Here is a 23,422-nt window from a genome sequence, read left to right on the forward strand (position 1 = left end):
AAGTAAAATAACGAAACCAACGCCGCCGTCTGCTAGGGAAACCCAGTCTTTACTTTGTCATCCCTCTTGTGTTGTTGCGGTAGAAAACAATGTTCATGAAACCTACTCAAAAGACTTACTTACAACTCCACCATCGTACCACAAAACACACTGCTGCGGAAGGATGCTGCGAATAAATTATTTCATTCAAAGTGCAGAAAAACGTATGAAAAATGTTTGTAAAAGCGTGAGAAAACTGCCGCCAGAGCGAAAGGCGAAATTTGCGGTTCAAATTTGACGTTGCTGATGTTGTGTTGTAACGCACACATGCATGCAATTCGTACGCACACGCACACAACAGTAACATGATCAGCTGTCAAACGGGCTGGCGTAAACAAAACACACAGCAGCAACAGCCCCCCACCTCACCCCTTAATTGAGGGAAGGGCTGCAGAGCGCATAAGGGTGCGCAAAGAGGGGTTGATCGCTGTTTTTTTGCTTTTCCTTCGCTCTTGTGGTTCGATGTGTCACTCACAATATTGACGCGATTGATTCGAAGGTAGGAGAAAACGCGCACACCACAAGGTTGCTCTGGTGCGGAAAGAGAGTGTTTAAAGCATTGTGTCAACAACAAACACACAGAGGCCCTGTTTTGTGTTTCACCCTCCCGGGAGACGCTGCATAAAGAAAGCAGAGAACGCAGAACAAAGTGCTTTGCATCCGAAACGAGATACACACACACACACACACATACTATGCATGATAGTGGGTCGTCGTATCGTGCCGTCAACGCCACCACCATCCCTTGTGACCGCCGATAAGAGAAAGAAAGACGCACCGGCGGACGACAAGAAAGCCCCGAGTCCAGAGGCAAAGCAAGTTTGGCGCACATCCTCTTGTGGATAGCTTCCCTTGCTCCAATGCACTTCCGCCACAGACGAAGACGACGACGCTCGGTGCAATATTCCGTGACACGCTGCTCTCACAACGCCGCCCTGGATCAACGTGAAAGTGTTCTACTCCATAGCAGCGCCAACGACGCCACCACCATCGCCTAGCTGTGCTTTTCTTCCATACCAAAGGAGGGTAAGTGTATGCCAGCGTTAGGTTAATTAGCATTGCCCTTTTAAATCCATTGTTGACTAATATGGTACCCCTTTTTTATTTTGCAGTCCACGACGACGACGACTCGACACCAAGAAACCCCGCGTAAAGCTCCATTGTCTGAATCGGTGAAGGCAAGCGAGACACCGGAACACACCGCAAGATGAGCTCGGCGGACGATGTACTAACCCTGAGCAATGAGACTGTAGGCAATTCTACCTTTTTCGCGTACCTCGGTAAGCGACCAATGTGCTCCACACAGCAACATTCCACCATCGAAGAAGTAACGATCGCTCTCCTCCTCAGGACAATACATTGACTTGGACTACTCGATATGGCTGTCGCGGTTGCTAACGCCGGTGCTGGTTACATTCCTACTGCCTTGCGCATTTGTGCTGTTGATTTACTGTACCATATCATTTCTCTACATTTACAAGCTGCACAGGTAAGCCGGAATAAATTCCAGCACAACTCGAATCAGCAGCGGATTCACTAATGCATTCTCCACCTTCCCCCAATGGCGCGACACAGTCGCTTCATATTGCAGGTCTACAATGAGGGTGACTTTGACTTCTGGGACGTGGCCCGCACCCTAGTCGCCGTTGTGTGGGATGCCCATGGTTGGATATTTCATGGTAAGAGCTCGCCTTTCGCTTAGCAATTCCGCTTTCCAATTCAATCGAAATTCCCCCCCTTTCCCGCAGGATACGAAGTATGCGGGATGGAAAACCTGCCCGAAACGGGCCCAGCCCTTATCATCTACTATCACGGTGCAATACCGATCGATATGTACTACTTTACCGCACGCATTTACCTGAAGAGACAGCGGCTGATTTACACCGTCGGCGATCGGTTTCTGAACAAGGTGCCCGGCTGGAAGCTGCTGGCCCGCGTCATGAAGATCAGCCCGGGCACGGTACAGTCGTGCGCGAGCGTACTGCGCGACGGCAACATGCTGTCGATTGCGCCGGGCGGCGTGTACGAGGCCCAGTTCGGTGACAGCAACTACGAGCTGCTCTGGCGGCAACGGGTCGGGTTCGCTAAGGTTGCCATCGAATCGAAAGCGGTAAGCGTTCGCGCGCTGTTTGTGTCGCACAACAGGGCGCAGCTATTAACGAAGTGGTCTGCCTTCTCTCCCTCCCCGTACAGCCCATCATTCCCATGTTTACGGAGAATCTGCGAGAAGGTTTCCGCTCCGTCGGGCTAGCGAAGCGACTGTTCATCCGGCTGTACAATGCGGTCCGGTTTCCGGTGCGCCCGATCTACGGTGGCTTTCCGGTAAAGTTCCGCACGCATCTCGGCACCCCGATACCGTACGACCCGGCGCTGTCGCCCGAGGATCTGCAGGAAAAGGTCGCGTACGCGATCGAGGAGCTGATCAACAAGCATCAGCGAATACCGGGCAGCATCTTCCACGCGCTGCTGGACCGTTTCATCCCCCCAAAGCCAAAGGCCGGCTGAACCCGCCCGGTGGTGGTGGTGGTGGTGGGTCCGTTTTGCACGGCAAGCGTTTAATGCGTGCGGTTTCCCTTCCTTTCCTCTTCCCCTTTCCGTTCCTTTTGGTTCAGTGGGGTATGTGGTCCCCCCCGCCCCCCGCCATCCCGGGTAGGTGCTAAATCTAAGTCTTATATAGGACTGTTCAACAAAAACCCACGTAAACAAACGATCAACAAACTACAAGATGTATTTAATATATCTGTACTTAATAGATGTGTACATTACTGATGAGATTTAACCACTTCCAGGCGCTTACTATCGCCCCTGTGTCGCCATTTGCTTAACGTTACCTCCGAAACGTAGTAGCAGCGGGTCGCCAAAACGCGCCAACAAACGAACTCTGGCACTGCTACTCCTGGCCACTGGCACTGCCACTGCCACTTGGCCGCGTACCAATTGAATCGCTCGGTAGCAAACGTAATTCACCAACGAATTACGCGGCGCGCACGCACTCCCTCCCAAAAAAATGCCGCTTCTCTAAGCGTGGTGGTCGGGCGCAGAGCATCAACGCAGTAGGCCAGGGTTGCTGTTTGCGGTTGCAAATTAGATTAACGGTTGTTTGGGCCTTTTCACCCCCTCCTCCCATCATTTCTCATCGTACGCGCGCAGAAAGAAACAACAACGCTGCTGGGAGAGAGAGAGGCTGTGTTGGCAGATGTTTTCTTCGAAACAATTCACAAGCGTGAAGAAGGTAGCTTTTGCCATTCAGTTTTGAATCCGTTCCAACAGTTTATTCTAAACAAAATAAAAAACTCATTTAAATATCACAATGAAATTCAACAAACCCTTTTGCTATTTTCATTCACAGCCAAAGCCATCTGATTTGCCCGCAAATTCAACAGGTGCATTGCAACAGCACAACTAAACCACCCGTATGGTGTGTGTCTGTGTCGGGTAAATTGGTATCGATTTTCCCTCCCCGGCTGCATATCTTTGACGCATTGGCCAGAGCGCAGTGGCAGAAGAAGCAGCGATGCACTAGCAACAATAGCAACAAAACAGGCAAGCCTACAAAATCCATCCATCCAAGTAGACAAAGCGGCGAGATAGCTTAAGTAGAGCATCAACCCGTGCTGGAAGCGCGAAATCCACTTGATAAGAGAGCACCCAGCGGCAGGCGAAGAAGTCCGTTAGATAACCTGCGCTTTCAACGGCGGTAATTTTGCTGTACGGCCCCATTGCCAGATGCAGATTTTACATAACCTTCACTGCTGCACATAGTGCAAGTGCAGTGCAGTGTGTGATTGCTGCAGTTGGTGGTGGTACACTTGCTTCTCCATGCTGTTGGGCTAGGTCGTTTGTGCTGAGCTTTGATCAAACGAAGATGGACAACGAAAGCATCTCGCACGCATCGGGTGGACTGGGTAGCACGTTGATTGGTAAGTGAGGCCGCGAAAAATGAAAGACACTTTAACGCTTTAGTTTCCTCTTTTTCGGCAGCTGCAGTTCCGAACTGGTTCGGTTGGATGCACAATTTATCGCTACCCCTGTTGGTGGTGTTTCTGCTGCCCTGGATGTATGTGCTGCTCATTTTGTCCTCCATTCCGTACTTGCATCTATGCAATTTTCTGCGGTAAGTCTTGATAATGATGCATTTTGTTTATTGCATTTTAATTTATTACCATTGTTCGATTTTAGGTTGCGTTTTTGGAAGCAAAGTAATGAAGATGAGTTCTGGAAAACGGCTCGATGGATAATGGCTTACGTGTGGAACCTTCACAGTAAACTGTTTCATGGTAATACTCTAACGTGGTGCTGCTTTTTGAATATAATATAATGACTTTGGCCTTCCACCAGGATACGAAGTAATCGGGCTGGAGCACCTACCGGAAACGGGTGGCGGCGCACTGCTGATCTACTACCACGGTGCGCTGCCCATCGACATGTACTACCTGACGGCGGAAACGATGCTGAAGTGCAACCGGCTGATTCACACCGTTGGCGATCGGTTTCTGGACCGCATTCCCGGCTGGCGGCTCGTTTCGCGCGTAATGAACGTTACCTCCGGCTCGGTGCAATCGTGCGTGGCAACGTTGCGTGCCGGTGAGCTGCTGTCGATTGCACCGGGCGGCGTGTACGAGGCCCAGTTCGGCGACAGTGTGTACGAGGTGCTGTGGAAGAATCGGACCGGATTCGCCCGAGTGGCGCTGGAAGCCAAAGTGGTAAGCTTAGCAAACGAAGAGGAAGGGGATGGGAATGGAAACAAATGAAGCATTCTTTCTTTACCCAGCCCATCATCCCCATGTTTACGGTGAACATACGCGAATGCTTCCGTACGGTATCGTTTGCCAAGTGGTTGTTTGTGCGGCTGTACAGCGTGTTGAAAGTTCCCGTGCTGCCCATTTACGGCGGCTTTCCGGTCAAGTTGCGCACCGTGCTCGGCAAACCGATCCCGTACGATGAGACGCTCAGCCCGGTCGCTTTGCAGGAGCGCGTGGCGGCTGCTATTGCCGAGCTGGTACGGGAGCATCAGCGTGTACCGGGCGATATACTGCAAGCGATTGGCGATCGATTTGAAACGATGCATGCCGTAGGGCAGCGTGAAGAGGAGGATACAAAGCTGTGAGCAGGCGGGAGTATTGCGTGTAAGTGGCGTCGTTGACGGTTTTAATCTGTTTTAAAAGTGTGCTAATTAGCTGCGTTGTGTATTATTTATTGTTTAACAACCTACGAATAAAATTGTTTTAATTGATTTTAAAGTAACCGTAATATTTAAAATAGGGATTTTAAAGAAAAGCAGGAAATTCAAATTTTATAGCATCCTAACGGCACAGTGGTCGATTACAGTTTTGTTTTATTAAAATATTTTTATTTTAAATTAATTTAATTATACACGATTGTAGACCTATAAGCATGATGATTTTGATAAAATTTTACAACTTTTTTAAAATAACATGTCACCCAAATGATCACCATCATCACACTGCCCCACTAACCACAATGCACGGGTGTGTCAAAACAACCGCATGTTGTACGCTCCATTATCATCCAGTTCAAAACAACAAGAACTCCCCATTTCAAGGGAGCAACTCTACCGACCTGTTTGGTGTTTATCTTTTATGCATTTTCAAGTGTGAATTTTTAAACGATGGATGCATTAGACGAGATAGTTCCTTTTCTAGCGAAAAGCGCCCGTCTAGATCTGAAGGTTGTATCGCTCTCGCACGTGCTTGGTAGGTGGCAAAATAAAAACAATACGCGTCATGTGGATTAACGAACTCTTTCTTTCAGGACTTACTGGCTCCGTTGACGGCATAAAGCTGCTGGTAAAGAATGAAACGTTGCTGAACAACTTGCTCGATCTTACTGGCGAAGAGTCGGTTGCGAAAGATGCAGTGCTGTGCTTCGTTAACATCACGGCGGAAGAAACAGGAGCGGCTGTGGTGGTTGATAAGGTAAGCGACACATCAAACTCGTTTCGAACTGTGTTTAATGTGTGCTTTTGATTTGCAGCTCACCGAACGATTGGTCCCACTGGCGTACGAAGCGGTGCTGGATGAGAACTGCAAACTAAGTGATGCCTGGTGCATGGTGCTGTGCAATATCACCCGCCCCGAGCATCTGGTCGAGCGGGTGCTGCAGCGCTTGCTGGCGATCGAATTTTCCCTCGAAAAGCTTACCACGTGCTTCACGCGCGTTAGCTACAACAAGCAAAAGTGCCACCTTAACTACCTCGGCCCCCTGTTTAGCAACGTGTCGCAGAGTAAAGCGGGCCGCGAGGTGTTCTGTAACCAGCAGACGGGACTGCTGCGACGGTTGCTACCGTTCGTGCATCACGAGGGCAGCATCGTGCGGCGGGGCGGTGCCGTTGGTTTGCTTAAAAACGTTTGCTTCGATTCTTCCGTGCACGAGTGGCTGCTGAGTGAGGAGATGGACGTGCTGCCGTTCGTACTGCTGCCGCTCGCCGGACCGGAGGAGCTGGACGACGAGACGAACGAGAAGCTGCCGGTTGATTTGCAGTACCTTGGGCCGGATAAGAGGCGCGAGGATGATCCAGACGTGCGCAAGATGTTGGTGGAATCGTTGGCGCAGCTGTGCGCGACACGCAAGGGTAGGTCGTATTTGCGCGACCACGGTACGTACGAGATTTTGCGCGAGCTGCACAAATTCGAATGCAGTCCCGAGGGTGACAAGGTGGTGCTGAACGCGGTAGAGAATGTGGTGGATATTTTAATAAGGTGAGGTGTACGGTGTGCTTGAACGATAAAACGGACACTAATTTTCTACTTTTGTTTTCAGAACGGAAGAAGAAATCGGCGAGGACAATCTGAAGCAGCTAGAAATTCCGGACGATGTGAAGGCGAAAATCGAAAGCATGACCGATGAGGTGGAAAAATAGAAAAATCAAATCCTATCAAACGAACATGTTTATTGTCTTCGCTTCAGCCGCACCATATGTCCGTTGGAAATCTTCATCGTAAGAGCTATTTTCATGGTTAAATCCTCCAGCTTCAGGTCGGTGTCGATGTGATAGCTGCGCAGCACCTTCAGCAGCATTATCTTCATCGAAATCCAAGCGTACCGTAAACCTACACAATTCCGCGACCCAGCACTGAACGGCAGCAGGGCAAATGGGTCGTGCCGCAGTCCTTCGAACCGTTCCGGGCGAAATCGATCAGCATCCGAACCCCAGTAGGCGGGATTGCGATGAATGTCGAAAATATCGATGACGATATCGATGTCCGCCGGTAGGCGATACTGTCCCAGGTCCATTTCGGCCGTCGTTCTTCGTCCAACGACGGCCGCTATCGGAAGCAATCGTAGCGACTCCTTCAGGACGAGTTCCATGTAGGTGAGCCGGTTGAGCGTTTCATATCCGATGGATTGCTCCCCTTCCGCACCACACTGCAGTCGTATTTCATCGACCAGCTTCTCCTGCACGTGCGGATGCATCGCAAGGAGTAGGATCGTGTTGGCCACTGTCATAGCGCTCGTTTCATTGCCCGCGAATATGATTGTGTTCAGCTCTTGCTCCATTGCTGTGCTGTCGAGCATGGCACTGTTTTGAAGTTGTTCAATAAAACTGAAACGTTGGCAGCTTTCGGTCGCTTTGCGCGCTAGAATCATCTTCGATGGTCTGCAAAACTCTTCCAGTGCTTTCGTTTCCTTACGGTACACGGAGGTCCACCGGTAGAGCCACTGTGGATGAAGGAAAAGGTTGACCGCCCGGATGGTCACGATTTCGAAAAGTCTAGACGCGTAAGGAAGGGAAACGACGGTAAGATATGGAACTATCCGATGAACGGCAACTTACTCTTCAAGAACCTCCAGGTAGCTGCACACAGGTTTATCCTGAATGTGCATGTCAGTGCCTAGCGTTGTGGCTAGCAGGAAGGAGTAGAGAGTTGCGTTAGCTTTAAATTGAGATCTATTCAGGCCATTACTTACCAAAAATCATATCCAGCGTACATCTAGCCGTAAAGCGATAGACATCAAACGTTTGACCCTTTTCCGCCATCTCGCCCAATCCTCGCATCATTGCATCGGTCTTTTGCGCAAACACCGGTATAAAACCACGCAAAATCGACTGATTGAAGCTGGGCTGAATCAGCTTCCGATGGGCGCGCCACTTATCGGCGGGAAGTGAAAAGATACCTTGCAGTGGCGTAAACCGATAGAAGCTAGCCTTCTCCACCGTTGCCGGTGAGGTCAGTATGGTTCGGGCGTGGTCGGCTGAGCTCACGATCACCACCGGAACGGGCCCGAGCCAGATGCAGTAAGGCGATCCGTACGCACCCGTTAGTCCGATTATCGTTTCCAGATAGCGTGAAGTATCGCGGCCAGGGATAACGTACATGGCGCCGATAAGTGGAAAACAGCGGGGACCGGGTAGACGGCTCAACAGTTTCCATCTTTCTCGCATTTGCCACCAGCGGCAACAGTAGACGGTAACACAAAACAGAGCGCACTGCACGAACGTGTGAAACATTTTGAATGCTTCCGGTCTAGACCGGGGACAGTTTTTATGCAGCATCACAAGTGCAAGACACAGCTTTTCGTTGCGGGGGGAGGGGGGGGGGGATAATTAATTCACTGCGTACAATGGGTGCGCCTCCATTACCCGGTATCATTGCTGGCCATTTGTTTAACGAATTATCATCCGTTGTTAATTGTCGGCCGTTAGCTGTGAGCATGACACGTGTTTTTCTCGTGCGTAAGCGAGGGAAAAGTGTCACATTAATGCGCGAAACGTGGTACAAGAGAATGTATCATTGTCTAGTTGTTTCTTTGTAATGAAACAACCCCAGAAGATTAGTTGGAGCAATATGAGAGGGCATACATGTCTGCCATGTGCATTGTATTGTGCGTACAGGGGAAGTAGAAATCCTACGTGATGTATGGTTTTCCCGCCATTAGCCATCGATTCATGTCAAAAAGACTATTTCAACTAAAAGATGTGATAAGGTTACGATGTTTGTGCTTTTCTCAGTAGATTTATCTTAACGAGCATTTTTAATAAGGCTGTTTACTCCAACATGTGAAGTTGTAACTTTCCGTGCATTACTGTTTTCGAGAAGGAGGATATGCCCAAGTGCCACAAATCCACTAAACGACCACTAAACGGCTTCTAAACGACTCAAGTTCTCTACCTAAACGGAATATAGAAAGACTTCGTTTAGCAGACGCCAAACGACTCATGCATTCTAAAAATAGCAAAAAAGCTGGTGGCGCTATCTGTTGGTGGGATACCCCAACCAGTTGAGCTTCATCGCTTGGAGGAGAGCTTTCTCATTTCCTCTGTACTGTTGTATGGTTTCGCATTGAAGTTATGCATCGCTAGAACTAGAACGGCGATACGATTGTTTAAATACTAAACTCCAACGGAAACCACCAGCACTGAAGCAAGTGAGATTTGAGCAATGGTCATTGGTGTTGATACCCACGTATCTAACCACACGACCATTTATATAGATTTTTGCTCAGAAAGTTAGAAGGCTATATAGGTCATAATAAAATGCAACTTGTCGAAACACATTGCAAGAAAAGGATAGCAATATAATGATGAGTTGTAATACGCCATCTATTGATCAAACCAATGAAGCTGTGGAGCTTTCATTTTTTTTCTATGGATATTCAATTTTCCAGTCGTTTAAGCTTAATCTGTGGCGCTTGGGTGGATTATTCCGCTTTATGTGAAACTGTGCAATACAACTGTTTTGGTGGATAGTGCACAGTTTTACATAAAGTGGACTTCTTAATTTTAGTGCAAAAGAATGGACTTCTTAATTTTTGTTACGGGAGCATGAACAACGGAAAAAAAATGCTAGAAACACAACAATGCTTATCTGACCGTTATTTGACGGCTCGCGGACCACCGGCTAGAACTGTCAAATTTTGCTCGACGGGAAGCCGGGCACAGCTGTCAATAGTTTCGTTCCGCTGTGGACATCGCTCCGTGACAGTCAAACAAATTCCGCGAAACTCGAAGGACCACGACGGTGCGGGGTTCTGCGCGCTCGACCGTCGTCCGCTGTATTCTTCTGCCCAAACAGGCATTAGTCTTGCTCCGCGTAGTCCGCGTTTGTTTCCCAGCGAAATCACGCTTACACGTTTGTTCTATTCATTGCGTATAGAGTGTTGTTGTGCGTGCGTTTTCCCCGTGTTGTGGTCGGTGCAGAAAGTCCCAGAAATAGCACTTTCGGCTGTCGGACACTGTAATTGTGTGTATGTTTGTGAGTGCGTGTGCGTGTGAAACAAAAGCAAAACAAAGCATCGGGGCCCGTGTTTGGTGTTGTTTTGTTCGCCAGCAGCTTCACCAGCCCTAGCTGTGTGTGAAGGGGGTCCGTTAGCGCAGGCAGCAGATTCTCCTTCTTGGAACAGCCCCCAAATTACACACATCTTAACTGAGCGAAGGCCAAATGGTGGTTTCTACGCGCGGGGCACACCACCACTACGTTTGACGCAACCCTTGGGACGGGGCGATGCGAGGATGCGAGTCCGAATTTGGCATTAAATAACAATCGAAGATTGAGAAACCAATTAGCGAGAGGGAGAGAGAGAGATAGAGGGATGGAAACGAAAGCATGATAAATGCTGGGGAAACCATTCGGGGGTTGTGAATTTCGATGGGTCGGTGAGAAATCGGTGCCCTTTTCTTCACACGTAGGTTCTCCACACACTAGACGCACCACGATGCAATCGACACGATGTTGCTGTTGTGGTAAACAACGACGCGCACGGTAGGAAGCAGGCGGAGCAGTGAGGTCGGTTGAGAACGAAGGTGTTTGCGGGTAGTGGTGTGGACATCGATCGCGTGTGTTCCAAAGGTGCAGCAGTGTTGTTCCAGTGTATCCTTTGTGTAAGTGTGTGTCAGTGCATGTGTGGGTACGTAGCGTAGTTAGTGCAGTTTGTTTGCGGCTTGAAGGTCACTTCGGGGAAGCATAGAAAGCATAAACCAGCTCCAGCAGGCCGTGACGTGAAGAACGCACCGCACACCAAAAACACGGCAGCGAACGCAGAGTGTGCGGAGGAGCTCTGACATAACCGCGGTACGATTGTGTGTATGTGTGGGGAGAGGAGGCTCGCCGGATAGCGTGGTGAGTTCATCGACTGGTCGAGTTTGTGTCCCCCGGTGCAAAGGGTGGTGTGTGCGCGGTGCTGTTGTGTACTGTGTATCCAATTGTGTTGTGTGTCGGCTTCTAATCATATCATTATCACCTCGTTGAGCACGTTTGCCGCCCTCCCCGCGCGCGCGTGTGTGTGTTAATGGGGTTTGTGGGGAGCTTCCGTGCGAGAGGGAAAGTGAAGACATAATACTAATCCGTGCGGCGTAAAGTGACTCACATCTCAACCCCCCCACCCACACGAACGAGATAAGTTACAGGCACACACACTAAAGAACGGCGCGACAACATAACACACTGTCCCACCACACCACACTGGCCGTGCAAATGAAGAAGGTAATGATCCCTTCGTTGGATATGAAAAAGAGCATTTCCGTGAAGGTAGATAGTGATCTGACTTTGCTGCTGTCCAGTGGAGTGTACGAAATCAAGAAGATGGAGCCCCGCTGGAGGCTCCGGCGCCCGATCATCGTCGTCTGTCTGTTTCTCGCCATCGCCGGCATCATCGGCTTTGGCTACTACTGTCCGGATCAGGTAAGCAAGCACAGGGAGCTCTGTCCCTGGGAGGGGGCCTTATTAAGGGGACAATTTCGTGTTTTTCCTCTCTCTTTAATTTTAAGGCACTTTTCGGAATTGGATTTGTAAGAGATCCTTCCAGTGGAAAGAGCGATTTTGAACGAACTTAGACGAATGTTAGACCATTGCGACGTTGATGAACTCCTCCACTCTCCAAGGGTCAGTAGTGGAAGGTTTTCTGGTGGCGAAGAAAGAAACAAGCTGCAAGCTATTTTAAAGTAGGCGGCGTAAACAAGCAGCCTGATGATGCTCTCCATGGAGACCAAATTGGTCCTCTATGTCGGGGGTTGCGATCTTGTCAGGTTTCCTTAATTTTTTGAACCGAATAAGCAGCAGCAATCATCCCGACAGCAATTCCCTTCAACGCGAAGTGGTGGGTGCGTTCATCAATGGTGGATGGCAATGTAGGCTCCCCACTCCACTGGTCCGGATGGACTGGACGCTGGGAAAATGAAACGCAGTCGCTGATAAGTTTTTCGGCTGCGGTTTTCCACTGGGCGCTCCAATTTGAGACGGCGCTCACATTTTCACGCAGCGCAAGGGAATGAATGTCTTGATTAAAATCATACACCACCACCACCGCCGCTACAGCCGCTTCCCGCCAGCACATCCTTCTTGTGCTTTCGCGTTATTTGACGCTGATTTTTACTTACCGGGTTCTAATAATACGTAGTTTTCTACCCAATTTTGCGCTGTTGTTTCCGTTCCAATAAAGCGAGTCCTTTTTTTTTTGGCTTCAGTTTGGGAAATTATATTCCCGGATTTTTCTCATTTGCCGCATTTGAGCATGTTCGGAACGGCTTGCTCTACGCCACGAGAGAACGAGCTTGCCACAGCGGTTAAGAAGGAAGTAACCCCGATCCCTGACGTTAGCAGACCGAGCAGCGCGTATCCAATTGTGTTCTGCTCAAGTGGTCTACCACCGGACGGCTTTTTTGGGAGTGGGGAGGGTTTGTTCCGGCGGCTTTTTGTACCAGCACCACTCGAAAACCCCAGCAAAGCTGCACGGGAAGCGGCTGTGTGGGGTTGTGGTGCGTTCAGGGTCGGATTTGAGGGACGCAAAACATAGCAAAAGCCAACCCCCTCGCGCGGCACTGTTTTCTGTCCGGAGGAAAATGTTGTAAACGGTGCCACTACAGCGCACTCCAGTGCGGTCCTGCTGCTAGTCCCCGTTCAAAGCTAGAACGCTTGGGACGTTCGAGAATGCGTACTTGCTCCGGACCGCTCGTTGATGTAGGGCAAGTCAAGCAACGTCAGTCGACCTTGCCGCATACCAAGGCGTCCTTCGTCCTTTTCGTGGGGTTGATTGATTCCGGTGCTCTTCATCAACCCACGTGTACCAAGTGGCCACTTCAGCAGGCGGCTGCTGCTGCTGCTGCTGTGCGTGAGTTATGCGCCCAGGCCTGCCCAGAAGACCTATTGGACGATTTATTTCTTTCATTTTAGCATTCAATCACGAGCATCAGCAGGCTGCCATCAGCAATCAGCTAGCGTAGTTTCGCCTGTACAAGAAGACATCCTACACCATCATCCAGGACCTTGAATGTGATCTCATTTGTTGAGCCCGACAGTTCCAATTTCGTTGGACATTTGGATGGAGCGGAGAAGGGCACACCGGCGCAGGGACTGCCGAATGTCGGAATGTCTCATAAAACGATCAGCTAACCAGAAGCGCTCACCGAACGACAAGCGGAACAGAAAACTGGTGCCATCATCATTCCAAAGGGAAGCATAACATATGTTGTGTGTGTGTGTATGCTATTGGACACAATTCATGTGGCCCGGAGCCGGCATGCCGTGTGGTTTCGTTGGTGGTGTAGCGTTGATTTCATCATTCATGTCCCGCTTTCCCGTCTCCACTGGGGGCCACTGGACACGATCTTCTATCATGGAGCGATGCATAACCGGCCGGCGACAGGCCTGGTTGACAGTTTGGCTTGACACTAACCGTTCCCATATCAATCATAATTTCGCAATTTTTGGTATCTCCACTGTTGTGTGGTGTGGACTCTGGGGATACCGCGAAGGAAGCAGTATGTTGAGAAGTGCGAAGAGTAAGCGTGAAGATGCGGATGTCTTCTATCACTGGACACTGGTGGGAACCACCGAGAGAGCTAGCCGCTGTTCCGATGGGATGGGATCGAAGGTCTGGTTGGTGTGTGCCATATCTCTCGTTAAGTGTTCCATCGTATGCCATTTGGGACGGCTCAGCGCAACATGTACCATTAAAACCCTGAGTTGTTGTAGCACGCCATCGACATCCTCACGATAGAATTAGAAAAGATGCTTCCAACTCGCACACACAGCTCTTCTAATCAGACGGCCATCTCCATCACCTCGAGTTGATTAGCATTCGCTGGTCGTAAGCTACGAGAAAGAGTTGATGTACTTTTAAGATGTTCCGCTGCGAAGCTGGCGGACGTGCTTCTGCTCTGAAGATGCTCTGCACACCCGGGTCAGATTGGTTGCAATAGTTAGAAGTTAGGTCGCTCATCTCGCTTGCCTGCCGGGGCAGAAGAAGAAGCAAAAAAAGCTACCCCTAAAATACCGAAACTTTCCGCTCGTTCATGCTAACGATGTTTTGATAAAGTTCCTTCAGCCCGAGCCGGAGTTTTCGGTGTGATGAGAAGTTTGTAGTTTACGTTTACTAAAGCGAGGGTAGGGCATTGGTGGAGAGGATGGTGGGAATTCGATCGCTGCTGCTGATGCACCAGACACAATCGTCAAATGTGTCAACAGATGGTGCTCCACTGCTGCTGCTGCTGCTGCTGCTGCTGCTGGACCGCGCTGTCACGTGTTTTACGTGTCAGTAAACTTTCCACCCCGAAGACGATGAAGTTCCTTCCTCCTTCCCCCCCCCCCCTCGAGTGCGACTCGATCGGATGATGTAATTTCTGGAAGGCGATTCTTCTTCGGTACCCTTCAGTGGGCAAAAAGTTGTTGGGCCAAAGTTGTTCGTGAAACCTTTTGCATCATAAATTATCGCACCCAAAGGACCATGTGGGGGACTGCTGTGTTTTTTGTTTAGTTCTTTTTTATTAGCAAAGATTTCTATTCATGTTTGGCGCTTTGTGAAAAAGTTTGAAGAGTGAAAGAGAGAACAGATACACAGGAGAAAAAAAGAGTCCTCCGCTGTCTCCACTATGGTTCGAAGGACTCCTTTATTGGAACTGTAGCCAGCACGTTTTTTTCCGTTCCCGTGCGCACTGGCTCTAAAGGTTTGGAAGCCTTTTTTGTGTCATTTCTTTGTCGTTCATCCAGCGGGAGATTGTGTGACTGGGGCGGAAGATTACACTACTGCCATCTCAAGACGGCCGCGGAGGAGGATTCTTAAAACAAAATCCAATAATGAGCTAGTGGGGAATTGCTTTCTCCCGTTTTCGTGGAATCCGCTCGTCTCTTTGTGTGCGCCGATTTCTTTCTGCTGGGGATAGGCCCCATGGCTATCAGTCAATGGCCAGCCGGTTAGCGATTAATCTTGGCCCTTGCGGAGGGGGGACCAGTACCAGAAGCATTGGGCCGAGGCGCGGGGTTTGAGGTCTGCTCTGAGCCGTTTCAATTAGAGAGCAAATATAAACATTAAGATTACGCGTAGTCACACAGCCACTGTACGTGTGCCCGGTACATCTTGTGAAGGTGGTGATGGTCCTTGGGTTGTGCTGTTTGCTGTTTGCTCTATCTGCTATCTACTCTGCTGTGTGTGTGTTTGTATGTACTTAACCTATTCTTTCGCACCCACGAAAGCGCAAGTGTATTTTCTTCCTTAAGTAAACTCTCCCCACTCTTTCCTTTTTGGCACTCACTACTTGCTCCCCCCGGGAATCGTAAATTGTTTTCCTGCCCTTCGCCTTCTCCACCCTACGCCCTCCCCTCCCCCCGGACAATCAAACACTATTTACTTGCGCATTCACTTTTTCTAATGCTTTTGTTTTTTCTCTGATTTGCTCTTCTTCCCCAGGTGTGTGCACTTTCGCGCCGGGAAGTAACCTCCTCGGTGGGGCTCGGCGGAGGAATGGCGAGCGGCAGTTCCGGCGGCGGCGGCGGCCTGACGGAGCTGACGGCCGGGTACGAGCACGATAACCTCGGCAAACCGGTCCAGCAGAATCTGCTGGCCAATCCAGGGCTCAGCTACGAGGAGGTGCTGAACGATGACTTCCAGTTCGACATGAACGCGCACGACGTGATGGTGTTTCTGCACATCCAGAAAACGGGCGGCACCTCCTTCGGCAAACATTTGGTGCGCGATCTCGACCTCAAGGTAAGCACGACGGCAGCACTGGGCGGGGAAGCATTCATTGTCACGTTTGCTGTTCGCTCTGGTGGTGAAAGATACGAATTTAAGGTTGCGAATCCTCCCCCGTGTGAGGGGGGGGGGGATTATTTCAAACAGCTTTGTGTATTGTATTTCAACGAGAAAACAGCATCAGCAACCGTCCCAAAAAAGGAAGCGACTTCCTCCTTGGTGAATGCCTTTTTTTGGATTCCCTTTTTAGTGTCTCGTCGTCCCCTTTTTGTTCTCTCGGTGTAGTGCAGCAAAAGAGGAATTAAAGAACCGTGCACCGCTGCTGCTGCTGCTGCACCTGAGCGCGTGGAAAGGTGGTTGAGTCGCGCCTCTGAAGTACTGCTGAAAAATTGAAACGAATCGTAACGGAACGAAACACTGCCACTGTGTCCTTCCCCGCTCGTGGAATGCCGTTTTTCCTTGTGTGCTGTGCTGTTTTCCACCCGGTAAAGTGCTCCCTTTCTTTTCCCCCTTTTTGTCCCCCTGTTTCGAAGATACGCTCTTGACACTCTTTCATCTGCCTGCCTGTCCCGGCAAACGAGAGAGGGCCCCGGCTCGTGTTGTGCGCTGCGCCAGGAGTGTGTATCCTGTTTCCGTAAATTCAGCAAAATCTCTGATTGGTCGTAAACGGACAGGGCCCCGTGCTCTGGACCGAAGGCTGGCATGGAAGGTGGATTCGTATTCGTATAAGAGTGTTGTACCCCCGCCCGCACAACAGTACCTTTCTAATGATTTCGTTGGATATTTGTTTCCAGTTTTCTAGCTCGCCTTGCGCTGCTGGATGATGTTCTTTCTCGATTTTTTTCTGCTGCTGCTGTGGATGCTGTGGATCGAGGTTCAGGTGGACCGTGTGTACCTTCCTACTACTGACCAGTTGGTGCAGTTGTGTTGTGTCGCTGTCAGCACTAATTCATACGAGTGTTGTTGTCCACCTGGTGCTCACCGCTCTCTAGCAACAAACTCCAAGCGCTCGATTGCATTCGGTTGCATATTGCCAGCTCGCGCAGTAGAGTCAGAGAGAAGAGCCGAGCCTCACCCCCTGTGTGTGTGCGGGATAAAAGAAAGGGGAATCATCCCGCCACGAGAAGCGGCAGGTATCCGCTCAACCGAAGTGATTTATGTTACACACTCGCCCCGCAACAAAGAGCTGTGCAGAAGATAAAATGGGAGTCGGTTGGTGAAGTAGAATTTTTGGCAAATTAGAAATCCGTTTTTCCCTCGGTTTGTGGTTGGCTCCGTTGGTTCGAGCGGATGGGTTTGGTGGCTTATCTCCCCGGATTCGTTTGGAGTTGAAGTTGCATTTTGGAGCATTGTGTGTCTTCAGTTCGATGTTGGAAAGGTTAAAATGTCACAGCTTCACCTATATCATTCCAAGAGCTGCTCTCGAGCCACTGAGAAATGTTTCATATCATTACTCACCGGAAGTAAGCCTGATTACATCGATACGGCTCTGGTAGAAAAGGGCAAATAATAGTTGAGAAGGAAATGGATACTTGTTTGTATGCATTGTGCAGAAATGGCAGAAGAATCGATCACGATCGAGCGTCATAGGGGATTGATTGACAGTCGGGTTTCACCTCCAGTCAGTCGGGCTGTTGACAGGTAGGAATCATCTTTTTCAATATGTTGTGTGTACCTCTCTGCCGTTGCTTGTGATAGAAGGAGCAGTAGGGACCGACGAGGAAATTCAATCTTGAAACAAACGTTGGGTGCGGTTAAATGGGCTGGCTCTTCCGCTTCGACAGCTAGTGACGACGGAATATTACCCATAAAACGTTGTGGATTAAACAGCAGGAAACATAAAAACAGACCCAGCGTCATCATCACCCCAAAGGTATTGTGTGCGTGTGTGTGTGTGCCCATTAGGTTTTGTCATTTAATGTGCGTTACTTCCTGCCCGCTTTACGGTAGAACGACGCGTGGGGGGATATAGTACGAGCGCGCGTTGTTGGGATGGATGATTTATTTGCTGCGAGTGGAGGCGGATGGCCAGACTTCGCTAACTTCTGCAGATTAAACCCTACTTGGTGTCAATGTAGCGGACACTTGCCAAAGGTTATAATGGGTCAATTACATGACTGTGTGCGCTTGACTCATCAGACGGTATTAAAACTAAATTGTCGCCCTGGCTCGATTTAATCGCGTATCGTTTCGTGGGTCTTTCCACCGTAAACGCCGCATTCGGTCCTCCTCCACGTACGTTGACCGATGGAATGGATGGGCTGGCAAAAATCAGCAACAACTTGTCCGACCCCAAACAATGATGGTAGACGACGAGAACTCCCAGCGCTCCCCAGCCAGACGGTGGACCACCGGATCGGGCCCGGTTGTGGTACCGGATATCATTGCCATGAATGTGAGCGCATTGTCTCGCTGGGCTGGGCTGCTGTGGTAATCCGACGGATATATGCACGTTAGTTTTTTGTGGTCGGAGAAAAGGGAGGGAGGGACACATTTTTTGGGGATTCTTTGGCCAATTTTGTGCCGTTTTGTTGTGGCTGCTTCACGCTTCACGCTACACAGAAAGGCCGGTCCATTCATGTTACGTGGGACGTTGATTAAGAGCGAATGCCGAGGCGACGAGAACGAAGAACAACTGTGCATTGAGCATCCATTGGAGCCAACTTCGGTGTTGGTGCAGGGGATGTGTCCCGGGGACCGTGCGTTGACCACCGTTTTAGCAAACGCGTGTTGTTTCGGCTGCGAACTTCCTCGGACAGTGAAAATGCGCGTAAATTATGTGCTTTATGGTGTAATGCGCGCGTGTGACGTAAAGAGCGCGCTTTTTTGTCCATTCCTTCCTGTTGTTCCTCCCTTCGTGTCCCTGCAAAGTGGAAGTGTGGCGAGACACAACAACAGTACAAACGCGCTGCTGATATGTGCGAGGCAGCAATCGTGTCGTTGCTGGTGGTCTCATGGGGAAGAACGCGGCCGACATTCCGTTTCTCAAGAGACCGTTTTTCTCATTCCCCTCTCGTCGAGATTTTATAGCCAGTCTGGTTGTGTTTGCGGGAACTGGTGGACCAGCCGGGGACAGCAGCAGCAGCAGCAGGATGGGTGGGTGGTTTGTTTGGTCAACCTTAAATGGCAGCGGATTGACACACGCGCTTCTTCGTTCGATCGGGGGTCGTTGGTGTGGCGTAAAAGGACACAACAGTGTCAAAATAATTCTCTGTCATTCGTGTTCATGTTGTTTATCGACAACGCATGAGGCGCGTACCACCCACCACCTCATCGTCGTCATTTTCCATTTTTGGTGCGGACGATTGTTGTTGGTGCGCACTAAATTGCTTACCATTTCTATTGATCTTGTTTATGGGAAAAGTTTTGCGTTTGTTTTGGAGTGTTTTGGAGTTGGCCGAGCTAAGACACACATAGACACACACAGGCACACACAAGAAGAAAGGAAACAGAAGAATTAATTGTGGACAAAGTTGTTATTTGTTCAATTTCGTCTGCTCTTGACGTCGATAGTCAATGCATTAAGGCTATCTTTACCCATCTTTGTTTCATCTATCAGCAGAAATTAACTTGCCATACTCAGTAAGACACTCTTCCATTGTCCACAAAACGACTCCGTCTAAAAAAAAATCGACCCCGTCAATAAAGATTTAACAAGCCCCCAAACGGCCCAAAGCCACAAAAAGGTCCCAACATCATCACAGCCACACAGCGCCCCTTATGTCGATCGATCCACTTTGTCCGTTTGCATCAATGTCAGAATTAACCTCACCGACGTATCGCAAACGCATTGGCCCACCACTCCGTGTTTGTGTGCGTTGTGCGTACGTTCATTATTTTATTCACGTTGACATTTAAATCAGGAAACGGCCGAAAATCTATTTTTATGGTGTCCCATAAACTCCCGAAACCTGTGGCTTATCCGCAGGCTGGGGCCGGGCCGCCGGGAACACGAGGCAGTGGTGGATTGCAGGTGGTTGGGTGTGTGCGTGTGTGTGTCGTTGCCGAGCCCAAGGGAGGCAAAGGTCTGTACGGTAGTCGTGTCAGCAGTTGAGCTCTCTGCCCCCCTCCCCGGTGTAAGACTGGGTTTGGGTGCGTGTGTGTGTGTGTGCGTTACCCCGGTAAGACGCCGCCGCATGCCGAGCTGGCGTCATCGATGTGCCGATGTCGCTGGGTTTATCGACAGATTGATGCCTGATTACCGACCGACTTGAGACTACTGGCCTGTGACTGGCTGTGTGTTTTTGTGTTGTTTAGGGTTTCTTTCCAAACTGTGATTGGCGTTTTGGCGGGAATGGGAATTCTCGGGAAATCTCAGGACGAGGACAGGGCAGCGGTGGCAGGGTCGACCCGGTGTCTACCACACGCTTGTTGGGGTCGTTCTTTCTTCGTCTCTTTCTCCCTTTCCTTGTTGTGCGGGGAGGGCATTGCTTCGATTTTCGTCGGTGCGTAACGCCAGCCATATTATCGATCTCCGGTTCACTTTACTTTGGTTTGGGAAAAACCTATTTTTGGGTATTACGTTGCTTTACGTTTCATTTGCTGCGTGTGTGCCGGCGGCTCTCTGCTCTCTGGTCGGGGGCTTCCGGAAATTCAAAGCACGAATCAGCAGCAAAGCATGGTGGTTGCTACTGGGAGGGACTGGCAGCGACGACCCTTCCCTGTTATACCTTGCCGATCCAACCGAGGAGGGGGTTGGTTAATTCAGAACTCTCTCCCCCCCTCTTTTTGTGTGTGGCCCGACTGCTGGCGCCAACCTGTTGGTTTTATTTGGTCGGAATTATTTCCGTTTCGTAATTTGATCGGCAGGGCGGCGGTGGCGGCGGCCTTAACCAACACCACGTTCCACATAGAAGTGTGGAATTGGGGGGGGAAAGGTGTGTGTCGTCTCGGCGGACGATGCCGCGAGCGTACGTACGTGTCCGCATTCCATGCCGATTAGCGAACTCCTCTTCCCTGCTGCTGATGGGTCGGTTGGTTGGACCGTATCTCTCTCTCTCTCTCTCTCTCTCTCTCTGTGTTTGTGTGATTGGTTTGGTGTGCTTTCATTTTCAACGATTGTAAAGAAATGAATGCTAATTCTGGGGCGACTATGGAGGGTGAAGTTGGGTGGGTTGGATAATACATCTTTCCTTCTTTCCCCCCTCTCTTAAAAGACTTAAAAAGTGCTGGCGTGTTAGGGCAATCAGAAAAAAATAAAGATTCGTGTTAGCATTTTAATGACAACGGTTTTCCTCCGTCCGTTGAGTGTGCCTTAAGCAATTTATTCGGTTTCAAACATCTTTCAAACGCATTCAAAAACAGGCCTACAAAAAAGACTAAAATGTACATAAATATTGGGCGAGGATAAATCATTCTGCTTTTAAGAAAAGAGAAACCACCTTCTCCCGCGTTCGCTCGGAGGTCGAAGTCATTCGCGTTCGTTTGAAGATGGGCTACCCTTGCCATGTGCTGCCCTAGGCCCCGTCTTCTCTTTGGCGAGGCTGCTGGACGCCCAAAATAAGGGCAGGACAGGCCCATTAGGATGAAGAATAGTTATTGTTTGGGGGCAGTTCAAAAACCGTGCAACAACCGTGCGGCGGCCCCGTGACAGTCTCTGAGTCAGTTCTAATCCGTCTCCCCCCCTTTGCCTACCTCCTGAGTAGCGTATATTGTGTATAAATTTGCACAAGGTGAAATATTTCCCCCCCCCCCTTTTTTTTTTTGGGTGTGAGTTGGGGCGAGTAAACGATTATGCCTTCTGGACTGGAAAGGGAAGGAATGGAAATCTTCAAAGATATTGCAGTACAAAAATGGCTTTCACCTTTACGGGAAAACGGCAGCAGAAGAAGGAAGATGTAAGAGGATGCCGATGCTGGGAAGGTGGAGGGATTGTTTATTGTTGTACCGGGCGAGCGACAGGAGGAGGAGCGCACGGGGGATCGTAATTCATTGCTAGAGCTTTTCTGCTGCGTTGGTTTTGTTGTAAATTTGATCGTGTGACATTCAATAAAAACGAAAAACAGTGCCGCTTCTGGTGGAGGAGAAATGATGCTGGAGCCGTAAGAGATATATTGAGGCGGAGTTGGCTGGCTATCTTCAGCGATATCATTTCTGCAAAAGCATCAATTTGTTACATCGCTTTGAATACTTTAACAGCTAAAGGAAGTAAATGTATTCGTCTAATGATGATCCTTTAACGTTCCTTCTCTGTCAGAACAAGCCAAGGCCAGTTCTCAAGTTGGCAAAGCAATAACATACATGCGCTCATAAACAATTTCGGTTGGTTTTCATGTGCCGCATGGTCTTCCAAAAAGTGTTTAAATTGAAATGATTTTATTTACACCATGAACGCTTCTGCTTTACAATCAAAAGCGCACATCGACTGTTAAGCAATATGATGTACGTATGCTGTTTTATGTACATCTCGTGTAAATCACTTTTCATACACGCTCTTTTACACACTTTGTTTATGATGGCTATTAATCGAAAATTGATGTAAAAGGCAGCAAATGATGATCAATAAACGATCTTACTCGGCTGGCGGAAAAAGCATCGTCTTCATCACCATTTCAGTGGCGTCAGGAAAGGGAAGCATATTGTCTTTGTGGTCACATCTTTCCATCACCATGTCGCTCGTGTGATTGTAAAACCGACACTGAAGCGAACTTCTTCTTACGGTGAAGCGGAACAGGGGGGCCTCATACTGTGTGACGGTGGTGGTCTGCCATTGATTGGCCAAGACATTTCAATCGTCGGACGACTGAAAAGAAGAAAAATCACTCTACCTTTCAGTGCTGCGGAAGGAAGACAGACTGCTGCTACTGTGTGTTCCGGCTTGCGGTGGAAGATGGAAGGAAAATTCTCCACCAAAAAGAATTTCTCGCACGGCGCATTTATTGTATTTGTTTTGTGTTGGAATGTGTGTGTGTGTGTGTGTGTGTGTGTGTGTGTGTGTGTGTGTGTGTGTGTGTGTGTGTGTGTGTGTGTGTGTATGTCTGTGTGTGCGCCCCTGACTGCTCAATCGAATTCCACATTTTTCGCCATGCTGTTGTGTGTTGTTACAGCATTTCCATTTCACTGAAGTTTCGGAACCACACCACCACCACCACCACAACTGCGTTCCAGCGGAACGTTTTCTTATTGTGTTGCTGGTGCTACTTTTCTCCCTTTCCCTCCTCTTCTTCTATGCGCACCACATCGTAAGAATGTGAAACATAAACAATTTCTTCCTTGGCGCAGTTTGGCTATAAAACATTATTAAACTGTTAGCACCTTCAGCGCGCGCCGGCTTACGGGACGGGGCAGTGTGGAAGTAGCGGCAGCATGAAAATGGTTTTGAAATACGCTTTTTTAGCATCTACAAACGGTAGCGGTGCTGCTGCTTTTGGCCTCCAGAAGCGCAACGAACTCGCTGACAGCTCACAAATGATCTTCGTCCGCTTTTGGAGGTGGTGGTGGTGGTCGCTGTAAAAAGGGG

General features: G+C 49.4%; 5 protein-coding genes across 8 annotated transcripts in view; 4 read left to right on the forward strand and 1 right to left on the reverse strand.

Moving 5' to 3' along the window:
* Positions 1-126: 126 nt before the first annotated feature.
* Positions 127-2,552, forward strand: LOC121591186 (transmembrane protein 68-like). The gene is made up of 6 exons (XM_041911670.1): positions 127-1,065; positions 1,152-1,319; positions 1,390-1,528; positions 1,615-1,718; positions 1,788-2,149; positions 2,233-2,552. The coding sequence occupies exons 2-6, from the start codon at positions 1,247-1,249 to the stop codon at positions 2,542-2,544; spliced, it is 990 nt and encodes a 329-aa protein (XP_041767604.1). The 5' UTR covers positions 127-1,065; positions 1,152-1,246; the 3' UTR covers positions 2,545-2,552.
* Positions 2,553-3,872: 1,320 nt separating this feature from the next.
* On the forward strand, positions 3,873-5,901 carry LOC121591185 (transmembrane protein 68-like). Of its 4 annotated transcripts, none has more exons than XM_041911667.1 (6): positions 3,882-3,959; positions 4,003-4,153; positions 4,219-4,316; positions 4,378-4,742; positions 4,811-5,165; positions 5,812-5,901. In XM_041911667.1, the coding sequence occupies exons 1-5, from the start codon at positions 3,905-3,907 to the stop codon at positions 5,144-5,146; spliced, it is 1,005 nt and encodes a 334-aa protein (XP_041767601.1). In that variant the 5' UTR covers positions 3,882-3,904; the 3' UTR covers positions 5,147-5,165; positions 5,812-5,901. The 4 variants fall into 4 exon arrangements, with proteins under 4 accessions (XP_041767603.1, XP_041767601.1, XP_041767602.1 ...); XM_041911668.1 differs by lacking the exon at positions 5,812-5,901 and adding an exon at positions 5,653-5,734; XM_041911669.1 differs by lacking the exon at positions 5,812-5,901 and having other exon boundaries at positions 3,873-3,959; positions 4,021-4,153; positions 4,811-5,427.
* Positions 5,563-6,943, forward strand: LOC121591184 (protein HGH1 homolog). Its single transcript, XM_041911663.1, has 4 exons — positions 5,563-5,753; positions 5,812-5,975; positions 6,034-6,758; positions 6,820-6,943. Exons 1-4 carry the CDS (start codon positions 5,669-5,671, stop codon positions 6,917-6,919), a joined length of 1,074 nt encoding a protein of 357 aa, XP_041767597.1. The 5' UTR covers positions 5,563-5,668; the 3' UTR covers positions 6,920-6,943.
* Positions 6,944-6,948: 5 nt separating this feature from the next.
* On the reverse strand, positions 6,949-8,495 carry LOC121591179 (cytochrome P450 4g15-like). Its single transcript, XM_041911652.1, has 3 exons — positions 7,969-8,495; positions 7,835-7,904; positions 6,949-7,771 (listed from the first exon to the last, which is right to left on the reverse strand). Exons 1-3 carry the CDS (start codon positions 8,441-8,443, stop codon positions 6,949-6,951), a joined length of 1,368 nt encoding a protein of 455 aa, XP_041767586.1. The 5' UTR covers positions 8,444-8,495.
* Positions 8,496-9,978: 1,483 nt separating this feature from the next.
* The window catches only part of LOC121590318 (heparan-sulfate 6-O-sulfotransferase 1), a 49,773-nt gene continuing 36,329 nt past the window's right edge, over positions 9,979-23,422 (forward strand). Inside the window, exons 1-2 of the mRNA XM_041909884.1 lie at positions 9,979-11,678; positions 15,679-15,978. Of these exons, the coding sequence (XP_041765818.1) occupies positions 11,472-11,678; positions 15,679-15,978 (507 nt within the window). The 5' untranslated portion in view covers positions 9,979-11,471. The remainder of the gene's footprint in view (positions 11,679-15,678; positions 15,979-23,422) is intronic.

The sequence above is a fragment of the Anopheles merus genome, chromosome 2R (assembly GCF_017562075.2).
Source record: "Anopheles merus strain MAF chromosome 2R, AmerM5.1, whole genome shotgun sequence".
NCBI classification, from domain to species: Eukaryota; Metazoa; Arthropoda; class Insecta; order Diptera; family Culicidae; genus Anopheles; species Anopheles merus.